General features: G+C 36.7%; 1 protein-coding gene across 10 annotated transcripts in view; it reads right to left on the bottom strand.

Moving 5' to 3' along the window:
• Window positions 1–24224, bottom strand: part of HEATR5A (HEAT repeat containing 5A) — a 69210-nt gene that overhangs the window by 10973 nt on the left and 34013 nt on the right. For 6 of the 10 annotated variants that reach the window (XM_030034111.2, XM_030034155.2, XM_030034121.2 and 3 more), the window contains 16 exons: window positions 21094–21257; window positions 20801–20976; window positions 19288–19393; window positions 18115–18305; window positions 17505–17664; window positions 16258–16447; window positions 15517–15686; window positions 12313–12339; window positions 10327–10465; window positions 9023–9205; window positions 7864–8103; window positions 6952–7133; window positions 4197–4265; window positions 3596–3775; window positions 818–1052; window positions 125–373 (listed from right to left, as the gene is read on the bottom strand). In XM_030034111.2, coding sequence (XP_029889971.1) covers window positions 125–373; window positions 818–1052; window positions 3596–3775; window positions 4197–4265; window positions 6952–7133; window positions 7864–8103; window positions 9023–9205; window positions 10327–10465; window positions 12313–12339; window positions 15517–15686; window positions 16258–16447; window positions 17505–17664; window positions 18115–18305; window positions 19288–19393; window positions 20801–20976; window positions 21094–21257 — 2661 coding nt within the window. The remainder of the gene's footprint in view (window positions 1–124; window positions 374–817; window positions 1053–3595; window positions 3776–4196; window positions 4266–6951; window positions 7134–7863; window positions 8104–9022; window positions 9206–10326; window positions 10466–12312; window positions 12340–15516; window positions 15687–16257; window positions 16448–17504; window positions 17665–18114; window positions 18306–19287; window positions 19394–20800; window positions 20977–21093; window positions 21258–24224) is intronic. The other 4 variants (XM_030034165.2, XM_030034183.2, XM_030034150.2 and 1 more) reach the window with 3 other exon arrangements.

The following is a 24224-nucleotide window of genomic DNA, read 5'->3' as shown; positions in this document are numbered from 1 at the left end:
AAGAGATGCAATATTCAACAATGCAGTTAAATGTGAGTAATTAAATATTTGTTTGCTAACAGTTTTATCTATTAAAAATTACATTCTGGCGTACAGCATCTAGACAGATTATGCACTCACTAACCCAAGATAAGATGAAATCTGTCAGTATTCACATCCTCAGGAGATTTCACCAAGGGCCTGGTAGAAGAATCTTGACACATTGTAGTTGGGGTGACAGGTCTAGAGAGATTAGTAACTCCTTCATCTGGATCAACAACAATGAAACCTGTGCTAGTAAGCCATAATGCTGTAGCATAAAGTATCAGTGCCCAGGAGTTGTAGTAATGAGGTCTGGCATTTTCAATTGTCTCTGCTGTATAAAACGTACCACCTACAAGAAGAGAAGTTACAGTTTTAAGGATGTCATTTACTTTCAAGTACCATATTTTCTCATTCTTATAAAACAGGATTCTTATTTTTATTGAAATTACATTTATCATATTTGATGTATGACTTTTTTTTTTAAAAATATTCAGTATTAAAATTCAGGCTAATGAGGGCACTTCATTTAGATTTATTTGGATAGAATCCAATACAATTACCTTTTTTCTTTCAACTATAAAATTACCCAACAAACAAGAATACCAAACAAACTACTTTTCACATCAGTTAAACCTCTGTTCTCAAAAGCAGTCTTGATCTTTAGATAGGTATACAACTATGCATATTCTCTATACAATTTAATTTTACTGTGATCTTAACACAAGTCAGCTGGGATATTAATGTTGTGCACTTACAAGTGACCTATGAAAATACAACTGATTTGCCTTCTTACCTTCAGCAGGTAGTTGCGATGCATATTCTGAAGGCAAAGTTAAGAGAGCAAAATCCTGAAGTGCAGAAAGCCAGAGCTTGCTTAGTGTTCCAAGATCTGCCTGTACTAAGTCCAGAAGTCCACTGGCTGAAGATGTTACACCTTTGTAGCTTTCTTCTGCAGAGTTTGCAACTTTTAAACAGTGATTGTGTGCATCACTCTGATTTTTCTGCTTTTCAACAGCAACTATGTAAACCTGTTTATATATTTGGAGAGAGATTTACAATATTAACACTTGGAAAACTACTGTGATCGTTAGCATGACTGCCTGTTGAATGGGCATGAGGTGTCCTAAAATCTATTCCTGCTTCAAGTCCGATAGGCACAGGTGAACAAGCACTTATTTTCTAAACCTTTGGAATCCACTCCCCCAGCTAATTTTGATCCAAGAGTTCAAATAAAGCGAAACTACTAAAAGTCCTAAACATAGCTGCAGTTAACTTCCCTGCTCTTAAAAATTAATATATTACTTCTCCAGCTTCAGCTTCCAATCATCAAACCCTGTTATAGTTATAGCTACAAGACTTGAAGAACTTATTACCAAATAATATACTTATAATCATGATGCTGAAACCACAGTCAAATCATTCCTAAATCTTCTTTTAACTGAAATGACATATTGCACTTGCAACCAACTTCTCAAAACTATATACTACTCTGTGTTAGCAGTAAAGAATGAAGAGTACAGTCTTGCATCATTTGTAAACTTTGGGTGTTACCATGAGTAGGTTAACTTCAATGTGAGAAGGTTAATTTCCCTAGATGCCTCTCTAGTTATCTGTCCTGGTTTCAGCTGGGATAGAGTCAATTGTCTTCCTAGTGCTATGCTTTGGGTTCAGTATGAGAAGAATGTTGATAACACACTGATGTTTTCAGTTGTTGCTAAGTAGTGTTTAGTCTAAAGTCAAGGATTTTTCAGCTTCTCATGCCCAGCCAGCGAGAAAGCTGGAGCAGCACAAGTAGTTGTCACAGGACACAGCCAGGGCACCTGACCCAAACTGGCAAACGGGGTATTCCGTGCCATGTGACGTCACGCCTAGTATATAAGCTGGGGGAAGTTTATATACTAAAAACTATAGGGGGGGCAGGGGGAATCGCCACTCAGGGACTAATTGGGCATCGATCGGCGGGTGGGGAGCAATTGCATTGTGCATCACTTGTATATTCCAATCCTTTTATTATTATTATTGTCATTTTATTATTGTTATTACTATCATTATTAGTTTCTTCTTCTCTGTTCTATTAAACTGTTCTTGTCTCAAGCCATGAGTTTTACTTTTTTTTTTTTTCCTGAATCTCTCCCCCATCCCACTGGGTGGGGGGAGAGTGAGTGAGCAGCTGCGTGGTGCTTAGTTGCTGGCTGGGGTTAAACCACGACATTATAAAAAAAGATAGACTTGGGAATGTTTCAGACCAGCAGCCCTCTTTAGTCTCTCCTGAATGCCCCTGGAGGGAAGCTCTTCTCCTCAGCTATAGAGAAAACATAGGAGACCAGTTCAACTAATCTAAAGTAGCTTTTGTGAGTATCCATCTTCTGCAGTTATGATTTCCGTATCTTTTTCAAGTTTGCTAGTTGTAGTGGGTTGACCCAGGCCAGCAACTAAGCAACCACCAAGCCCCTCTCTCACTCCTCCCTGCAACAGAATGGGGGAATTCCTTCAAATTCTGGAAAGAAGAAAAAGGTAAGATCCTAAGTGAGATGGAACTCCCCAGGGCTTAAGTGAAATATTTGTAAATTACAGGTCACAAAAGCTTATCCCCAGTTTACTTTGTCATAGTTTCTCATATCTGAGATCCGGTAGAAAGTTACACAGAGTTTGCTTTGAAGAATTCTAGTGATCTTAATTATAGACTGGAACAATCTACAGATCTTCACTTCTTACAGTTGAGCCTCACATCTAGTCTGAATTTTGTCTCAGCTTCTGACCAGTGATAGGTTACTGTTATATGCCATTAAAAACCTTTTCTCCATATAATAATTTTAAATTGATCACAGCACCTTATCTTTTCCTGAATAGATGAAATAGACTGATATACTTCAATCTTTCAGTGTAAGCATGTTTTCAAGATTTTTATTTCCACTTGCTAGCTTTTCTCCAATGGCTTTCCTATTTTGCCAATCCTTTGTCAAGTATGGACACCAGAGGTTGGTATGTTTTTCTGCAAATGTTCATATACAAGCTATCTGTTGCCTGCTTTCTCCTTCAAAATAGCTCCCCGGTTATACACAGAAATATCATATTAACTACATAACATGCTCATATTTAGCTGGTTATCAACCGCCAGCATCCAAGGTCATTATCAGTGCTTTCTAAGACACCTCTTCTAGAGATTACATACATTGTTCACATTTTTTATTTTTAAGTATCTAACCTTGCATTTACAGATACTAAAACAGTCATTCACATGAGCTGACTTTAAGGCAGTTAGCCAATGCAGGACTGAACTGACACTGCTAACTTACAAGAGCTACCTGTAAGAAATTAAATGCCAATAGACAATGAGAAAAATGATACCTATTTAAGATGGTATGTTCAGTGGACCACCACCATAGCCATTTATACCATGCAAATTTTAAATGAATATTGAAATATTAGAACATGTTAAGAAATTCATATTTCTTAAGGACCAGCAACTTCTACTTAATGAAGCACGTAAGAAATTCCAGAAATTCTGTCTGAAAGGTTCTAACTCACCTACCAGATATCCAGACTATCATTACAGAGCTGTTACACTAACCTCTGCCCAAGCCTTAAGCACAGCCAGTATCTCCATAGTTGAGGTGCTTTCATTATATTGTTGACTTTGTGCTTCTTTCCCCGCCTGCACTTTGACCAAAGAGGATACAAGCAACTGGTGAACCCTTCGAAGGTCATTAAGATCACTTACTACACCACTTGCTATCCAGGCACTGCATACCTAGTGTTGTGAAAGAGAAATAATGAGAAACAAGAGCCAAACACCACTGGATACTCTTTTTTCCATCTGTAAAATTATGAAAACCAGATTTAACTTGTACTGAGATACAGTTACTCTCGGATAATAATCAGTGTTAAATGACATTACAGTTTAGTATACATAAGTAATGAAAGCCAGAAACATTAGAGGGATGTCATAAATAACAGCCAAAGTATCAACAGCTACAAAGTTTATCAAAAGATCTGAAAGTACATAAAATCTTTGAGTTGTTACAATATAGAGCTAACATGGGTGACATTATTTTGTGTGTGTTGGGGATTTGAAGCTAGATGATTTATTTCCTTTTTCTTGTGAGACGTATCAAGCAAAAAGAAAATTTCAGAGGGTCTATTACCTAAGACTTCTGACTTTCAACACTTGCCTGACATGCTTTTGCTGTGACATCAGGAGGAGTTTCGGGAGCAAAGGCAGGCCTAAGTGCTGCTCCAACCTAAAGAGAAGTTATACAACATTTAATACATAGTGAACAATTAACTAAATAATTACTTTTCATAAGCAGGCTTTGTTACAGTTTTCCTTTATAAAGCATAGTTTCCTTTTCATTTTTCCACAGACCGTTTCAGTGAGGATAAAGAGCAGGGGGACAGCTGCAGTCATACTTTTATTGTTTTGTTTTGCTTACACTGAAGACATGGTTCTCTCTGAGAGGGGTCTTCAAAGTTGATTCTATTTTTTGCACAGTCTAAAACTGAAGGAGAAACCTCTTCCTTCCTGAACTCTTAAATTGATGAGTGGCCCTCAAAAGAAAAAACAATGTTCCAAACCATGAAAGACTTGCAAGACACCAAATGAGTGACATTTCCTTACTCAGAAAGAATACAGATTTAAGGAAACAAACAGCTGAAGTTGGTCAACTTTGCAAAGTGAAAGAAGGGGACAGCATAAACTCCATTCACCTAATAAAGAACACACAAACATATACCTACCAGGTTGCAGAGATTTTACCTACTCTCACTGTTGAAAACCATTTCACTAAAGGCTAATGAAAATTTCCATTGCTGCTTTAGCTGATATCTGAAAACTCAGACTTAAGTCTGATGCTCTTTGGCATGAAAGTACAAAGTTTAGTACAAGTACTTACAAATACAAGTTTGTGAAAATAAGTTGATTTTAATGACAATTAATGACAGTTTCTTAAGACCCCCTAAAGCTCAGACTTCATTTAAGGAACTTCTGAACAAGATTTCAGGAAACCATTACTTAAGTCTGGAAAATCTATATCCATCTATTTCTGGTTATTGTTATGCAAAAAAATTGTCAAGAAAAAGACTAGATATTTAACTGCTTCACATCTCTTCAACTTCTATGAAACCGTTGGTGAGAAGATCTATGCATAGTATTAGCAGAAACACTTTGTGGCTAGTGAAGGTTAAAAGGAGAATTATTAGCTCTACTTGTGACCTGCTTGATGGTTTTGGACAGCAAGGACAGATGGTGTATTATTTTTCCCTTGGTAGTTTCAGACTAGATCAAGGCAACTCTTCTTTCGCACCAAGAAGTGCCAGTAGAATAGAATTCTAATGGCAAAAGCAAGATCAAAGTGGGTTGGGATGTCTTCAGTATCACGATCTCTCCCTTTCTATGGAAGAAAGTGATCTGACTTATTCAATGCCTGATAGAAATTGAAGAATGGGAGCCAGATGAGGCTTTACACAGCTGCCTGTCATAGGTAACGCAAGTGCAGTCTGGAATGCAAAATGATCAGGACATCTTTTCTCTAAGTCTCAACCAAGACTTAACTGAAATGGACCTTGTGAGTACCATCCATGCTTTTACCTCCTCTAGCTTATTTATTGACCAAGATCACCTAGTGTGATCTCTGGTGTGCAAAGGCTACTTACTTCTAAGCAGAGTTTTAAATGATAGTTGTTCCTAATGTTTCTTGCAATAATGCCACACTCTGAAACCAATGCCTTCCAAAAAATCTCCCAATATTCTATTTTCTTTTTGCTGTATTCAAATAGGGAAGAGGGAAAAATGGTGAAACTTGAAAAACTTTGGGGCTAAAACATTATATGCCAACCGAAAGATGCTTTCTAAGGAAGTTAAGTCCAAATAAATTAATAATAGTTCCAGCAACAAACTAACTGAAACCCAACTCTAGCATACTGTGACAGTCTGACAAATTACAGTCAATGTCTCAAACATTCGCTAAAGAACTTTGGTGGAGAAGACGGCCTCTGTAAAAACGCTGGAGTTGCGTGAACAGGACAACGGGGCTGGAGGAGAGGGCCCCACGGAGGGTGGGACCGCGCTTCTCCAAAGCTGCAATTCCTTATCTTAAGTGACCAGGAGAAGGAGCACAGCATACGTGCCTGGAGGAGGGGTCCCCACGAAGGATGGGACTGTGCTTCTATGTTAAGCAGTCATGCCAGCAGGGAAAGAGAGGCAACTCCCCAGTGACACCCCCCCCAAGCTCACTGACTGATTCCAGAGAACCCCGGGAATGTGAACTGCGCACGTCGAGACCACCAACTAACACGCTATAAAAGAAGGAAGAACGAGTTCTCAGTGCGCGCCCTCGGGAACTGGATCTCTACACTGGCTGGACCAACGCTGGACCCAGGACTGGTGAAACCCTTTTCTTCTCTCTTTCTTTCTTTCTTTCTTTCTCTGTCTCTCCCTCTTTTTCTTCTCTCTTTTCCACAGTCCCTACACCTCATCCTTTTAAACATAAACCGTTGACCAAGTCTGAGACTAGGAGTGGATCCAGCTGCCCCTAGGCTCCTCTTCAAGAAGGATTCCAAAAAGCAAGGGGGTCTGCTCTGAACCTCGTGACTCAATGGGAGGGCTCTCCTTCTGACACAGCTTCATGTTCCTTTTTCCGCTTCTTTTTCTACACCTCCCTTCTCTCTTCAAACAGCAGCTTAATGACATGATCCAAGGTTCATATTGATAAGTTCACGTGTACTTGGGCAAGGTTAGCTAGGTTGAATAAATGTTGATTGTTGTTTGAACTCCCCTGGTGTCATTTCACCTTAATGCTGACAAAGGAAATCCATGAACCTGAGTTGCTCCAACTTTGGGATGCAACTCATATGCACTACAAAAAGCAAATTTCTTTTGGTGATTAACTGTAACTATAAACTTTTCTAAGTTATTAGCAAGGTGCTTACATTGGCTTGATACTGCTCCAGAATTACATGACCTGGAAACTCCGGTTCTGGAACAGCTGCAAACTTCCGAACAACAATTAGCAATGTTTGAAGCCCAGAAAGACGAAGTTGATCACTGTGATCTGTGGCAGCCATAAAAGCCATACGGATCAAGTCAGCTAAATGCAATACCAAAAAGTCATCTGAAGAGAAAACAGAAATTAAAAAAGAAAATTGTTTTATTAAATTTAGATTTAGACATAATACATTTTATAAGACTGCTCCCAACATTTTCAAAATGTATATGTTACATTTTACCTTACCACATATCAAGGATTCACTTAAGGCAGCTTACACATACAACGATCTTATACCTAGACATATTATGTTAGCTGATCTAGGCTCCTTTCCATTTGAATGTGGAAAAAAAAGTACTTAGAATAAAGCATAAATATCTTTATGTATAAGGCAGATTTTCTAAAAAAGAGTTTTGAGGAAAACACCTCCAGATAAACATAGAGAGAGGTACTGAAAATTGGCACTGTGTTTCTACCGGTGATTATGCAAATTATGGAAAGAAAAAAAGTAGAGTTTTTTAGTCATGCTCCCAGATACCAATCTTTGATGTTGTAGGCTGGTGCCACCTATCACTTCTGATTGCCAATGTTTACGCAGAAACAATGGCTTGCTAAGCATATGCCATGGTACTATAACCAGGAAAGTGAGTGTAAATGCTGCGGTGACATGCCAATATTTTGGCAAATAAAAATTGCTCTACACCTTAATAAATACAGGCTTCTAATCAGAGTAATTAAAGGTTTCAACTATTACAATCAACAAATTTATGATGAATTTCACTGAGATGCAAACAGCTAACATTTATTTTAAGCATACTTTGCATTCTGTGAAATTCTTTCAGTGTGTAACACATACCTCTTGAATCACGTTGTTTTCTTTCCTGAGCCAAAGTTATGTCAAAATGTGCACTGTCTGCATTTTCACACTGGCTTATAATTTTACAAACACACTCTGCAGCAAAAACTCTGGTAGACCATCGTGGATTACTGAAAGGATGGAACCTCTCATCGCTGTCGGACGTTAATACAGATCCATCATCCACTTTGGCAGTTTCCTCTTCTTGAGTGGTATCTACTGAAGCTACTGTATTGAAATCTGTATTTAGGACACGGGGGAAAAAAAGAAGAAATGCAATATTCTTTCTTACCGTAACTGAAAACTACAGGAGGACTCATAAGGAAATCTCTTCAAAGTCATCTCTAACCTCCAACTCACTATGACTCCCTTCACCCTTGGTGTCTTAAAGTAAATGCTAGAATTAAAAATAAAATGTAACAAAACTGTCTGCATTTGGTTGGTATTACCTGCTGAAAGACAAGATCAATACCACAAACATAAATAAAGAATGGCAGTGAAAGAAGTGAAAGAAAAAAAAAAAAACCTTTTAAAATAAGCGTAATAAATTAGAAGCTAGTACCTTTCGAAATCAAAACATCTAAATCCAAGAAGTTTTCACTGCAGGTAAAAGAAAAGAATTCCCCCCCCCCCCCCCCCCCCCCCCCCCCCCCCCCCCCCCCCCCCCCACCCCCCCCCCCCCCCCCCCCCCCCCCCCCAGTATTCAGCACAGTAATTAATTATATCTGCTCAGGAGTTTCATTGTCATATAGTAGGTCTGCATCATTCCTATTATTAATAGAACAGAGGGTCTGAATATTTTTCATATAGGTAATTGCACAGGACCCACAAACTCAAATATATTCATTCTGTATTTCCATTTCTGATATGGAAATAAGTTAACATTAGGACTATAAATCAACAAGAATATGAACAGGCAAGACATACTAAAATGTTTACCAAAACTTGTTCAATAGGTAAAAGGCAATCAGAAGGGAGAAAGTCATATTCTTTCTGAAAGAACTAAGTTAGAGGGTCCAATGTTTCAATATGAAGGATGATGATACACTTAAAAAATGTCAAACATTCAAGAAACAAGAATGCTTTCCCTTAGTGACATACTGTACTGCTGCAGGCCCTATTTTCATTGTGTTCTCAACTACAGCGTATTAGGACTTACCAGCTGAGGCAGCAAGAACATCTTTACAAAGCTTCAGCCAAAAAGAGAGCTTTTCAACTGCCATTGAAGTAAGCATATGAGTCAGAGTCTCTTTGATATCTTGGCACAATCTTTGATCCAATTCTTTGTCCAGCAAGCCCAGCAATGCCCCCTCCAGGCCTATTTCTCTGATGTTAACATCTGCTAAGAACGAAGTCTGTGAGCTGAATGCTGTACATCACAATACTGCAGTAATGACCACAGAAACCCCACTGAAGGTTGCATGCAGGGTATCTTGTGAACAAGTATCTAGCTCTGAACTTTTGAAATTGCTTTATTACCATATCTAAATCATCTCAGTACAAAACAAACTTTGAACTTTTACAGAAACATACTAACAACAGAAAGAAAGTTAGCCCAGAGAAAAAAAAAGAATCCTACTCTGAATTTCATGGCATTACAATCACCATAGCATCTGAGCTCCTGAAAAAAATTATCTTTGGCCATCTGATTTTTTACACTGAGTCATAAGGTAATTCTAAAACAATGTTTTAACTTGAAAGGGAAGTTAAAATTATTCTCCAACATAGCTCAAAACCAGACACATGGAAATAATTTGTTAAATGAATATGACCAATTTTTATTTGCCCAATATTACCAATTTTAAAAATCAGCAGTTTTACAAAATGGCTATAGCCTATCTTTTCTGAAAATTTCCAAATGAGCTTGAAATGAAATCCAAAGTGAAATCATTTATTACCACCGTTCCCTCACAGGAAGGCACATGAGGATGAACTAGTGATCATTCTCAGGACTTTTAGCAAAAACCCCAAACCTTTAGGATGTTAAAAATTCTAGGGACCCCAGCTGATCATTACTTAACCAGTTCTCTAAAGAGATCAACAGAAACTTTCTTCAACAGGTTTTACACACCTTCTCTCAATGACAGATTTTTAATTTAAGAAGAGATTTATGCAAGAAAATAAAATTATGAATATGCATGTAAAATGCAGGACTATGAAGCAGTTACTACAACAGCTACTGGCTAGATAGGCTTAGGTTTCTCTGGAACTCCACTTGCATTTTCTCATTTAGTGACCCTTACTATCTACAGTCTATGAAAAGCAATAGAATCTTCATTTTATCACTAAGAAATGGTTTGGATGCTTCTATAATTTGGTACTATATAGAGAACTGAAGCAGAAAAACTATTTTGAGTTAAAGATTTCAAGAATGTAGCAAAGTTTTCATACCCATAGCAGAGTGTGTTTAAAATTCACTATCAGTGTGTCAAGCTCTTTGATCTCAAAACTTCAATACCTTACCTGGAGTAAAATCTTCTCTGCTCTCTTTAACTAACGCAACAGCATATTCTGATACCTCAGCGGCTTCTCTTTGCACAAGCTGACGTAAGCAAGCTACCACTGCACGTCTCAATAATAAGTATGAGCTACAGAGATTCACCTGAAACATGCAAGAAGAAACAGTTAGATGACTAACAAACCTTTATAGCAATACCTCAGTAAGGCCAGTATTTTCTGAACAATTGCAGTTATGACAAATCTGTTAAGTCAGTAAGCATGTAATTGGTGCTTTTTTTGCTCAGCTTCCCTGACCGCCCCCCCAAAGCTTTTGCAACTTCTGTAATCAATTTTAACATAACAGTACTTTTAACATTTTCTCTCCAAAGGTAACTTACAAGACTGGTTTGGGGCTGGATCCAACTACCACCAATATCAGCAGGAAGACCCCCATTAACTTCAATGACAGCTGAATCGTGGTCTCAATGAACAATTAACTTTATGCTTTGACTACAGGGTATATATAATGGGCTTGAAAACTCAGTGCAAGAGAAAATTACTCAAATCATTCTCACACGTAACTAGAGAAATGCCAGTGTAACCAAGGGTAAGACAGTCAATCAGGCTTTAGTAAATCTGAACTCCATGCACGAAAAGAAGTTTATAAGAAAGAGCAAAGAGAACACTGCTGCAATTTCATTGCAAAAAATACTATATACTCAGTTTACATTAAATTACATTTTAGAGAAGGTGAGAGGAAGGGTGAGAGTTACTGGTGAATGTATCACACTGAGACAAGTCAGCTCTCCTGAGCAGTTTGTAGCAAAAAGTTTAGAGCATCACCATATTTTAACACCACCAGGCCAGTGTTTGCTTTTTATACTGAAAAACACATGATAACTGATTAATTATTACAGGAACAAGGAAAAATACTTAAAAAAACCAAGTATAGCCTCAAGGTTTTTTGGTTAGAGTGGAGCTTTCTGATTTTTATTTGCTTGCTTTCAGTTTTAAGAACATTCTGAAGGGGATTCCAAAGATACAGTGAACGAGCTGTGTGGCCAGGCAAGATGGCTACACAAATATTTATGCAGCTTCTTTTAAATTAAGTTTAGGTTATTATCAAAAAAGTCATTCTCTACAACTAAGCAATTGTGTACCCTTAGCTGTCACCATCCTTAAAATAGAGCTGAGTGTCTGCTGCAGAAACCTTGCAGTAAGGTCATGCTCCTCATTCGTCAGCAACAGGTCAATATATGTTAGTCAAAATGGCTAATATATATTAGTTAACATACAGTTAGAAAGAACAATTTAAGGACAAAAAGAGTAAGTGGTACAGAATTTCAGCTTTGTTACAGTAACAAAACTAAGCTTCGTCTTCTGAATTTCTGTGCATGCACATGAATCTACTCAGAATTACATATTTAATACACACAAAGATACACTCTCTGCATAATTCTTCTAAAAGAAAAGAAACCTGATTCAATAAGTATGTCTGCAAGATACTTTAACTGAAACTTAAAAACAACAAGTGAAGCTTTTAATGCAACATTTATGCAAGCAGACTACATGTTCTACTTCAAGTTGGACATGCATAAATTCCGTGCTCATTTTTAATAGGGAAAAAAAACAGAGGATCCAATTCAGGCTACTGAATAATGCAAGATGTACATTTTTCATCTCTCTCATTTTCTCACATTCTAAGCAGGGGACAGAACTAAATAACGGACACAAAATGCAAGCATCACATACAAACTTAAATGAACAAACAGTTCCCTTTCTGTGTTTAACACATTAAAAACAAAACTATGCCTCACTAAGCACATAAATGAAATGTATGTCTGCCATCTGCAGAAAGTTAGGAAGGGTCTGGTTAGGATGACAATCAAATGTCACTTGACATGCTAAAAGAAATTACATTAAAATGGTTAAAAGGAAAAGATAAAAGATAAATAAAAACCACCACTGCAAACTGCAAAAGTTTAGGATTAACAAGGCACAGGGACCTACCAACACAGAATTATCCAACAAGATTTCCTGCACAAAAACAAATGACAAACCAGTCATGACAAAACCAAAATATAGATATCACAGTGATACCAACCACACATGGAGACTGTTACACGTAAATTCAGCATATATTAAAATTCAGAATCTTATCTCAAACATAACAAAACCCTAATTTGCTTAGTTCATTTATATTATATTTAATATTGAACTCACTTAAATTGCAAGCCAGCTGCCCCTAAAATTAGACTTAAACAGTACCAAGACAACAGCATAGCATAGTTATTGACATTGTATACTTATCGTGTTTGAAAATACCTTTAATGTCTTGCAGCTGAAAACTGGTGTTTACATCATAAGCTTACACACATAAGCTCTTTAGAAGTCTGTGCTCACCTAGGTTAGCTTTAGAGCTAATGTTAGACATGATTAAAAGCATATGATTTCGATTCCGCTGGAGCCAAGAATTTAACTGACAGGATAAGCATTACTGTTAGGTGCAAAGCCCCATGAAAAAAAGATCCTATTGACAAACAGGGAATACTTTCAGAAGCTGAAGAAGGGAAGCTAGATAATGAGAGACACATGTACAACAATTAAAAAAAAAAAAAAAAAGGCAAAAAAAAGCAAGGCAGTGAAGCTGTGTATCCATTGCCTGAGTCATGTTTTGTTAGTGCTAGCATAGTCACAAACTGGATGGTCTAAATACTTTGGGGACCTGAACCATCTCATGCTCTAGAGGGTGGGAAGACAGGTGGAGGAGGCAGCTTGCAGCTGTTGTGTTGGCATGCCTAATGCTACATTTATAAAGGAAAAAAAGAAAAAAAGAGACAAGAAAAGAAAAGACGAGGGGGGGGAAGAGGGGGAAGAGGGGGAAGAGGGGGAAGAGGGGAAGAGGGGGAAGAGGGGGGGGGAAGAGGGGGAAGAGGGGGAAGAGGGGGAAGAGGGGGAAGAGGGGGAAGAGGGGGAAGAGGGGGAAGAGGGGAAGAGGGGGAAGAGGGGAAGAGGGGGAAGAGGGGGAAGAGGGGGAAGGGGAACGTCCTTTCAGAATTATAAAAAGGCAAGTTTGAAGACACAGAAATTTTCCAGAAACCTTCGGAAAAAAGGGTAGAGAGAGGAACTAGTTCAAATGTAACTAAAAAGAAAAATTAAAAAAAAAAATTCTTTGTACATTTGTTTTCAAGATTTTGTGAGTGAGAATTCATGTTTCTATGGACAGAAGGGGAAAAGATCAATTATCTGACCACAGATTCTTTGCCTCTCCTGTTTTTCTGCCTTAAATAAAGAATGCAGTGGTGAATATCCACAGTATCTAGTGCCCAGCTTTTATACTCTACTTTCCCTTAAGACTTCAAAAAGCATTGCAAAGGAGGACAGTCACACCTTGTTCTCTACTTGAAGAAATTTAAACTCATGTAGAATGACTTGCTGAGGGTCACCTTGCAAGCCAACAACAGAGTCAAGAGCAGATTTCAGGTCCAGTTCAATAGTTTATTCTGCTTTCCTAGTGAGATGGTGATTTAGTGGGTGGAAACTACATGGATGGATAGTGAGTTTTGCAAATGCAGAAGTCTGCTTGTGCAATGATCTTCTCACAGACCTGCAAAGCACACACTCAAACCTTCTTTGTTTATGACACTCTTGAGAGACTACTAACGTTTACTGAATTGTCAGTATCAGCAATATTGGCCATAGTTCTGTAACAAGTTCATGAGAATGAGAAAAGTTCATCCATGTAAGGCCACTGACTTTGGTGGACTCCTCCCCGTGAAGCTCACGATTTTTTCTGGGATAGAGGTGAGCACACACATGTATACAGATGCACGAACACACACACTTGAGCCACGAACCATGCTTCTTCTTAAAGTACTGTATGAAGTACTTTGAGACAATTTGTAAAAACAATAAAAATCAGTAATATCATATAGACAACTTTATCACAACATCCTCTTTATTAATAGGTACTTGCTATTAGTTAGAGAGATCATACTGTACACAGAAGCAGACTGTGCGTGGACTTACATATGAACCCAAATGCTAATAGATCCTCTGAGCACAAGAGTGACTTATATGATTTGTTGTGATTTTGTCAATGTAAGAAAAACTGTGTTTTACCCAGAGAAGAGAAAATCATAGCTGGTATATGTTAAAATAAAGAACACTTCAGATGAGTTCCAGTTCTTCTGCAACTAGTATATCTATGCCTAACCTAATGTGAGGCTGAAAGAGCTTCTCCTTCAATTTTTCCTGGCTCCCACAATCATGTTTCTAGTCTAATTGAATAAAGATAAAGAGAAGGAATCTAAACTTTATACAAAATCAATATATGGTTACTAACGATATACAAGTGCTACCCAGGGGAAGATGTGAATAAGAACTGTGTTAAGATAAAAAAGAGAGATTAAAAAAACCCACCATACTTTATTGTCTGTGATTTTTTGTTTCTCTCTGATTTACAGGGAGACTAGATGGTCTTATTTAAAAAAAACAAAACAAAACAAAAGACACACCACCCCCCTAGCTAGCCCCTGAAAACCCACCAAGGCTAATAACTACCAGAAGATTATTTTTGCTTTTTTTATAGAACTAAGTGCTTCAGAACAGCAGCTATTCAAAAAGACCTAGTTTGACTATTACTTATGTGTCAGAATACACATTATACTGTGTATTTTATACTGACTTATACTGACTGCCAAGAAGTCAGTACACTGAAGCATCAGTGCTACAGAAATTACAAAATAGAGAATTCTACAATTTTTCACCATCATTAAAAAACAAATCAAAAAACCACAATTCTCGGTAATTAGTACACACAATTTTTTTTAAATCAATCCTTCACCTGAGACATAAAAAACAGCAGAGGAAAAAAACCTGGCCAACATAAAATAGCTGGTAAAAATCCAGCACCAAGTTGTAATGGATGGTATATCCTGCCTGACAACTGGCCTTAATAAGAGCAGCAGAATGCACTTGCAAGCAGTTCAGAAGGCCAAGATTTCTACAGAATGTGCTCATCTTGTAAAGGGGAAGCAGAAACTGGGGAAAAAACTGAAAAAAGAGACAATACTTACCTGTAGGAGGATATGAAATACCTCACCACTACACAATGATCAGTTTCTCTGGTTAAAGAAGCATCTGCATTTTTTAAGTGTTTCTGAACAAAATGTTTTAAAATACAAGGATATAGACTAGTAATTGTATACTCACACATAGGCAGCTTACAAGGCTAGACAAGTTGACATGTCGAGGAGCAAACATGTGAAGCTGCTGAAGGCAAGAGATGGCTTGAGCCTGAACAAGGCAGTCAGGATTATCCTGCATCACTGCACAGCCAAGAAGGCAGGAAGTTCTTAAGGCTGAAACTGTCGTACTGCTGCCTATATTTGGAAGAAAAAAGGTGTTTTGTTTTTGTTTTTAAAACATCAACTCTTTTTTTCAAAACATGATAACCTGTCTTTTTTCCAAGCCACCTGTGACTTTCATCCTCCTGAAGGATACTTTCTATATCTGTGTTATACTCCAATATCAATGAGTAACAGTCACATTGCTCTCTGGAAATTTCAGTGTCCAGCTATCTAAAAGTTGATTGAGATGCAAATTTTAAATGTCTGCATCATAACCAAGAGACAGACTGGCTCCTAACTCTTGAAATACGAATACTTTCCGTTTTCATGCCAAATGTAAGGATTTTCAGCCCAAGGGAGGGCTTGGAGAACCAGTTTGTGTTCTCCAAACAAAGGAAAAGATGTCAAAAAGAGACACTATTTTTGGAAAATTAGCAGTCATGTCATCTTGATTGCATAAACTCATGGCCTGTGAAATATTGTCTTAGAACAAGGAAAAAACTTAGCATGCACTTATTTGTTGATAAAATTTGAATTACACATTCAAAGTTTAGCAATGTTGTTGCTAAACCAAACAAAGCTGACACTATTGTATGTTGCATACCTTGCAACTCAGGGCCCAGCGTGGTAATAAGTGCATTTAAACAGCGACCAAGGCTTTGGTGAACTTCAGTGTAAGCAGGAGGCACAGTCAACAACAACATGAGAACAAGAGATAAGGTAGGTTCCACATGCACATGGTACAAGGGGCCAGCTAAATCTATTATCAGTGCCAGAGAGTGTAATGCCCATGCCTGTAAAATAAGAGAAGCAGTCATGTTTATTCTATAATGTAGACACTACATAAGATCTTTTTAAATAAAATTCTATAGTTCGAGTGAAATTCAGTAATTAAGTGTAATAAAAGTTGCACTTTTAGTTTCCAAAGGGACAAATAGAGAGGTTATAGAAAGAAACTTTAAGAACCTGATGCTTAATAATCCATTTTAAATATTTTACAAGGAACTATACATTCTGCAATGAAAGAGCAATTTTAAATTTGTCATTGTTAATTAAAAAAAATTAATAGTAAATATTCCTTAAATACATTCTACTTTTTGTAAAATTTCTTATAGTTTCATGTGCAAGAACAAGAGAATTATGAAAAAATACTACAACAGTTGCTGAAACAACATGCTGTTTTAGTCTCAGTTACTTTGCACCAATAGCCACATCTGTTTCATGTCAACATACAGTTAATCTCTGTGTGAAGATATTGTAGATAAAGGTTAAAAAAATTCTTTGACTAAGATTTAGACAATTATATAGAATACACTCAATGTCTTTTAAAGCTATTCTGATAGATAACAGTTTTAGCCACAAAGAAATAATTTGAATTAGTCTTCAAAACATCTTGCCTTATTCAAGGAAGTATATTGACCAATTTCTACAGCATTCAGGCTACAAATCCATTATTTACTACATAACCCTTCAACAAAAAATGCTGTGAGGTAAAGATCGTAGCAGAGAAAAAAAACTGCCGTGAACAAAAAAACCTGGGTACTATCTAGTCAAGGTCAAGATATAGGTGAATGTGAAATTAATCAATTCCTAAAACATCAGATATTGTTTTTGAAGCCAGCATATCTTAGCCTCATGACAATTAAATAAGAACCTCCCATATCTCATCATAGTTCTTGCTTGGAAGGTGGATTTTGAGCAGGGGCTATGGTTTTCATTGCCTTTGCTGCTCCAGCCATCACCTGAGAGGTATGCCTAAGAGGTTGTGAAATGTTATTCTTACAAGAAAAAACTTATACTCTAGAATATAAATCAGTTAATTTGTCACTTATCTAAAAATGTTACAAGTACCTGCACATCAGGAGAAGTACTGTCCTGAGATAAAGTATAAAGGATTCCAACACATGCATTCAGGTGCTGAGTAGAACCTATTCCTCCTAAGTATCTATACAGACATCCCAGAGCCAAAGAATGACCTGTTCTTGATACCACATCCCTAGCAGATTTTAGCCTATTAATTATAAGAAAAGAAAGCTGTTAGTGTAACCACCAAGACTGATACTATGTAATAAACACATCTACAAATGGAATTTCTAGTATATAATCAGGAAAATATTTTATTAGACACTTTACATTGCCAAAATTCTAAGTTCACTTGTCATCTTTTATCTGAAGGAAGTACCAAAAATATTTTAGGTATACTTAAATGATGTGGCTAGAACAGCAGCCAATTTAATTTATTTGGAAGTCTACATGCTTACTTAGACAATCTTCTTAAAGATCAGCAAAACTAATACATGCAGAAGTCAGGCAGTGCTTTTTCCTATTAATTTCTGAAGTGACATCAAATTCATGAAGGAAACCAGCTTTCCAAAATTATCATCATAATAGGGGCCAAGTAGATTTCTCAAACATTTTTATAAACATAACCAGTAATTTACCACACTTATTTTGAACTTACTTGTCAAAACTGACTTGTGCTAATCCAGCAGTGAAGGCACTGTCAGAAACCACCTGTGCCAATCTGGCCAAACACTCTGCAGCAGCACATCTTAGGAGTGGATTATTGCTTTCCAAGGCACCCATTACTACTGCGAGGGCAGACCTTCTAACTTCTTCTGGACCTAAACTTCCCTTGCAGTTAGCCAAGTGCTAAAAACAGATATTAAATATATTAAACAGCAAGACAGTATAGTAATCAGAATGTGCTTTTCTGTCAGTCATGCAAAAATTACAAGACTGCCAGAAGGAATTTGATTTTCTTCACCTTTTATCCGAGGAATTTCTCTATTTTTATTCGCTGTTTTGAAAGTTAGAAGTCTAACTCCACGTAGGTGTACATCATAGCACAACATTATCATATCAACATTCTGATTTTAAGAAATACTGGATAGATTGCAGTACAACCCAATAAACCAACACACTAGTATAAAATTCAGGAAATAATATAAAAAAGAAAACCAGTGAAAACAGAACAATGACACAAAGAAAAATCCCAGGTCAAAAAAAGAGTGTAAGCAAAAGCTACAGCAGTTATCTGGATTGCATATTAAATATGCCACAAATTTACAAATATTGTAAAATGAAAGGTCTTGCCTATTCTGAAAACATTTTGCCTTAGTTTGAAGAAAGCCTAAGAAGGGAAGAATGAAAACTGCACATGAACAGAGCAAAATACAAAAAAAGCATTAGGGAAAAGCAACAAATGGCAGGTAGTTATGAGATTACTTTATTTTACCAACAGTTACTTTTTTATTTATACAGTAAGAAATATGAAAGAGACAGTGATAAAGACAGAAATGATACAAACAGAATTTTTCCATCTCTCTCCTATTTGAATGACACTAGTATAGATGATAGTATAGTACAGTGTACTAGAATGGGTTTCCCTAACCCTTTAACATTAAAAAAAAGGGAAAAATTAAACTGTGACTCTTCAGCACTTAAGAAAAGTGTGACATCACAAAAACATATATTGTCACAGAAAACAGGACTGATCTTCACCTTGACTGTTAATCAAAACAAGAACTTTTGTGTAGACACATTTGAACCAACAGATGCCATGTTTTGGTAACAGAGAGAGAGAAAAACAAACAAAGGAGAGAAACAAAGGAGAGAAACAAAGGAGATTTACCTTTAAAGAAGTAGAAAAGGCTGACACAACATTTAGCTGTACTATTTGTTGCCGTGATCCTTTTGTTTGCTTTATGGAATTCAACAGCTGTTCTAACACCTGGAGCCTTAAACAAAATCAGAGAAGAAACCACAGAATTAAAAATTAAACAAATCAAGCTTTTTTATTTTATTTTAAAACACAAAACAAAGCCTATATATTTTAGAAACAGAGGTGCAACAAACCTATTACCTTCACTCTTGAGCATTTTCCTTCAACTGGCATCCCTGTCTACTACAAAAAAATTTTGAATTCCATATTATAATAGGTAATTACAAACTTTTTGCCTTTGTTTCCTTATAACATACGTATTCACAGATAATCACTTATCTCTAAGTAACATTAGACAAACGTTATTAAAAGGAACTGTGTATGGGAATGATGCATTTTGACTTACAATTGAGAAAGGAGGACGGAAAAGAAAAAGAAAAGGAAAATGCAGTTATCTGCAGCAATTAGTTCAGGTCTTGAGAAACAGGTGAAGAAAACAAACCAGCAACCTGGTGACAGTAGGGGCAAAAAGCCCAGACAAATAGAAAAAAAAAAACCCCACAAAAAAAAAGCTTTGAAAAGCTTCTAGGTGAAGACAGAATAAGGAAGTAAATGCAAGCCAGAAGAACATATTATAAGGCATGTGGCAATTTTATTGGCAGGTATGCTCATATCTAAACAGCTGCCTCGGGATTACACTAAATCCTGAGCATTCTAAACAGTGAAGACATCAAGACTCAGGACTCATATACTAAGCACTCATCCCTCACAGGAAATTACAAAACCATCGCCACCTATAATGATCATGATCTGAGCTCCAACTATCGTTGGCTTTGAAAATATAAAGCTGTTTGATTTAAAAATAATTGATTTGCTCTAATGCTGCATTCAAGAAAATTACCAGCAGCACACAGAATAAGCAACAGCATGCAAAAATCTTGAAGAATTTCATGCCTCAGCAATTGGTGTGCTTATAAATGTGAAACAAACCAAAATGCCATGAGTGCAGTAGGAAGATACATACACACACACAAACACACTCTTGTTTCTTCCCATCCATTTTTTATAAAGAATGAGGCAGGATAACAGTTAAATTTTACTGCAGCTTCCTACCCCTTTTGTCCCTCTTTGGTTCTAAGGCATTTAGTAATTATGTATTAAGCACTATAATAATTGTGTAATATCTCTTAAAATAACTTCTATTTTGATCTGACTGTTGAAACAAAACATAATTTTTCTCGGTCAACAGAATTTATTATAATGACAGTAATCTCTTACTGGATGTGCTTTTTCATTGTGAGTAACTTTAAACAGAAAGTCTAATAATTTGTTAGTCTGAATTATATTAGTCAGATGGTTTACAGAATCCACTTATACAATGCATTATTTTTTCAGAATTGTTTTCTTCTGTGTTTAATCTCAAACACTGTGACCATCTTTTAGCATCTCCAAAGTTCCCCAGCAGTTACAATTACTACTTTACCTGTGAGATTCTGCTACATGGGAAAACATAACTCCAAAAAGACGAGTTGCTGCACTGATAACAGACAATACGGGAGGTAGTGGTTTAGGTACTGAATCACCTTTTGCAACTTTCTCATAAATTGAGTAAGGGTCATATTCCAGGCTGCCGCCAGCTATGCTGTTACCTAAAAGGAGCTGTAAGAAGGAAATAAGCAATAGCCATATTTCTGACCAAGTCAAAACCAGCACTGATCCAAATAACTAGAACTGTATGCAAAGATAATACCACCATTATACTAGATCAAAAAGTACCTGCTCTTCAATAAATCGGTGGTCAGTCTCCTGCAGTAAGGGACCGAGTAAAAGGAGATCATTCTCATGACAAAGGGGTGGAAGCAAGAATGTCGAGGCATCGATCTGGCTATCTGGGACAGTCAAGTCAGCCACTAACTCCTTTAGAACAGCACAGAAGCTTCCTTTAAATTGAAAGGAAAAATATTCAAAATTTTCAGTTAATTACTTTCCACAAGCAACTTTGGGAGCAAGATATTTATACTGAAATAGCAACATCCATCTAACATTTTTCTTAAGTCTTCAAATAGTTAATTGGAGAGCACTCTTGCTACAAGGGAAACAAAAAAAGCACTACCTAAGATAAGCAAACTAAGCACATAGAGCAACCTAGAAGCAGAAAAACAGAGACCTTTACCTTCACAGAAGACATAATGCCATACAACTGCTAATCCAGTAAGGTAGTTACATTTACAATTAAAGTAGAGGAAAAAAGGCAGTTACAAGCACAGCCATATTTTCTTCTATTTCCTGAAAACTAATGCTGTGGAATGTATTACATAACCACGCAGGAGTACTTGGACTTGGCAAGCAGATGTAATTTACAACATTCATAAGTCTGATAAATAACCAAAAGCTGCAGAATGTACTCCCCTATTTCAGGCGTTTGCACTCAAAAAGCAAAGCATGAGGAATTTACTGTAGGTTACATTATGATAATTTACACTTGTAGTTAAAACTTTTGCATATTTTTGTACACAATATTTCAGACAAGATTGTACATTATACATAAACAACAACATTAGGCATTCCAAGTCAGACTATTTTAGGTTGTTAAAACAGCCCCTGCAGTGAGAGAACATTTCCAGTGCTGAACCACGCATGATGAGAAAGGTCTGGCTTATCTGATAAGTAAGTTGTTTTGAAAAACACTGCAGAACTGACCTTAAAGAACGTACACGGTCTTTTTGCAAATATTACATAAGAATTTACCTCCAGAGCATTAAGATTGCTAAGTCAAGTCCTCATGAATAGGGGAATACCAGCATTAAGTGGGGCTTAACTCCACATATCCAGTTCTTTGCATTCAGTTTTGTTGTTGGATGATCATACAATTACCCATTTGCACTAAAGTTGCTTATAATTTTTCAACACATGGAAGTTCCAAAAAGTGGGACAACACAGTTATCAGCACCTCATGAGCACAAGTAGAACCGTTTGTATAGTTGGAGCTGGTAGCTGCAACCAGCTATTTTATCCTTCCTGAATCTTGAATCCATTCTGAGAAAGCTGACTTCCTCTCCCCTACCCCCCCAAAATCCTGTCCCCATCAGCCTCTCTCCCCTGCAGGCATCTGTTGCTTTGCCTGCCTCTCTGACTAATTAGCAAGTATGTCATTTTTCCCAAAATGCTTAACTCAAATCTAAATGCAAAAGGTTAGCACTATCAAATGTATTCCAAGATGCACAGATAGTGTGTGAAAGGGACAGAAATTGAGCCTTTTTAAAAAACACAGTAATTAAAAACAGCAACTAGAAACTGCTCTTACATTAATTATTATAGATCACAAAAAAAATTTGAAAAATCCCCTTTCTATGAAAACAGCTTTTCAAATAAAATTGAATGGAGATACTCAGCAATTTTTAACCAAATTAACATTTATTTTAGTCCCAGACACTTAGCCATCCTTAACATGTCAAATAATATTAGATCAATGCAAAGCAGTTCAAAATTTTGAGCCAGAATGCTGTTGCAGCATTCTAGCTATTCATCTCATCCTATTGAGAAAGAGAAGTGAATGCTTGTATTCAATGTTATGGTTTAGACAGTGGAACATAATAAGCACAAAAAGCTGGAGAATGAAAAGAACCTTAATGAGTTTTCTGACAAAACACATTAATTTCAGACTACAGAAAACATCAACAAATCTAATAATCAAAATTCAAACTACTGAAATGATTTGTGTGAAATTCTCAAATTGGACATTACAATAATTAAATTTTTTATATTAACTCACAGGGAATAAATGTTTTAGCCTCAAAAACATGAGCACATTATAATCCAAAAACCAATGACACATGAAAATGATCACAAATATGAATCATCATCTTAGAAACAGAACGAGCTTTTCCCAGCTTAACAAGTCCATGCTTAGGATCAGCTAAATTGCGAAGTCTTAACTGTTCACACATGGTAGAAGACAGCAACTAAAACATGATAAATGTTCAAGTTAACCTAATACATTCTTCTCATTCCTGTCATTGCTGAAATAACACTAATAATCAGCTACTACTCATGCACACTCACAGTAAGCCTTCATAAAATTCTGCTGTTTCAGCAGATATTGATTTTTAGTGATGACAGAAAGCAGTAAGAAACACTGAGAGGCAGAGAGAGCAGGAAAGGACCAAGCAGAGCCTAAACAAGTCATAGTATCTCAGGCCTCAGAAATCTAAAGGTTTGAATTGAAAAAAAGGCTTGGAGCTATGAATAAAGAATCTGTTCTCAACAGTTTATTTTGCTGGGTATTTTGTTTTGTTCCTCTTGTGCTAAAGAAAACAAGCTTTGTACATTATTTGCAAATACTAAAAGCTTGAGTTACAACTCCTAGTACATGTCCCCAGCACCAATTTTCTCAAAAAGAAACAACTTGCAGGTTTCTAGCCTCTGGCTAACTACCCAGATCAAAGACAATGAAAAGAAGAGAAATAAAATCATTAACTGGTGAAAGCTTCTCAGTCAGTGTGTCACTCTGAGCCATGCAAAATGTGCCAGGCTGTGCAACACAAGAGTACTACTAATATTCTTCCTAGTGATAATGACTAAAATTAGACATAGGAAAAAGCATCCTGGGTTCCACAATCATATTGTTTTCCCAAATAATTTATTTTAAAAAATCCTAGTATTTGCAAAGATATACAGCCTCAAAATTTGATGACTGCATGAAGTTGTCACTGGAAATAATATGGAAAGAATGGTATTTGTTTGAAGCTTTACCATAAAAACTTTTTTTGCATTTTTAAATTATGCATACTTATATGTTAAAATATATAACAGACCTTGAAAATAAGCTCTGACAATATATGCATTTCCAGTCTTTCCCCAGTCTCATACTGCTGTATTACAAACAGGAGCACAACTCTGAGACTATG

Source organism: Aquila chrysaetos, chromosome 2 (assembly GCF_900496995.4).
Source record: "Aquila chrysaetos chrysaetos chromosome 2, bAquChr1.4, whole genome shotgun sequence".
NCBI classification, from domain to species: domain Eukaryota; kingdom Metazoa; phylum Chordata; class Aves; order Accipitriformes; family Accipitridae; genus Aquila; species Aquila chrysaetos.
Note: the sequence above shows the minus strand (reverse complement) of the source record. Positions and strands in the feature narration are given on the sequence as shown.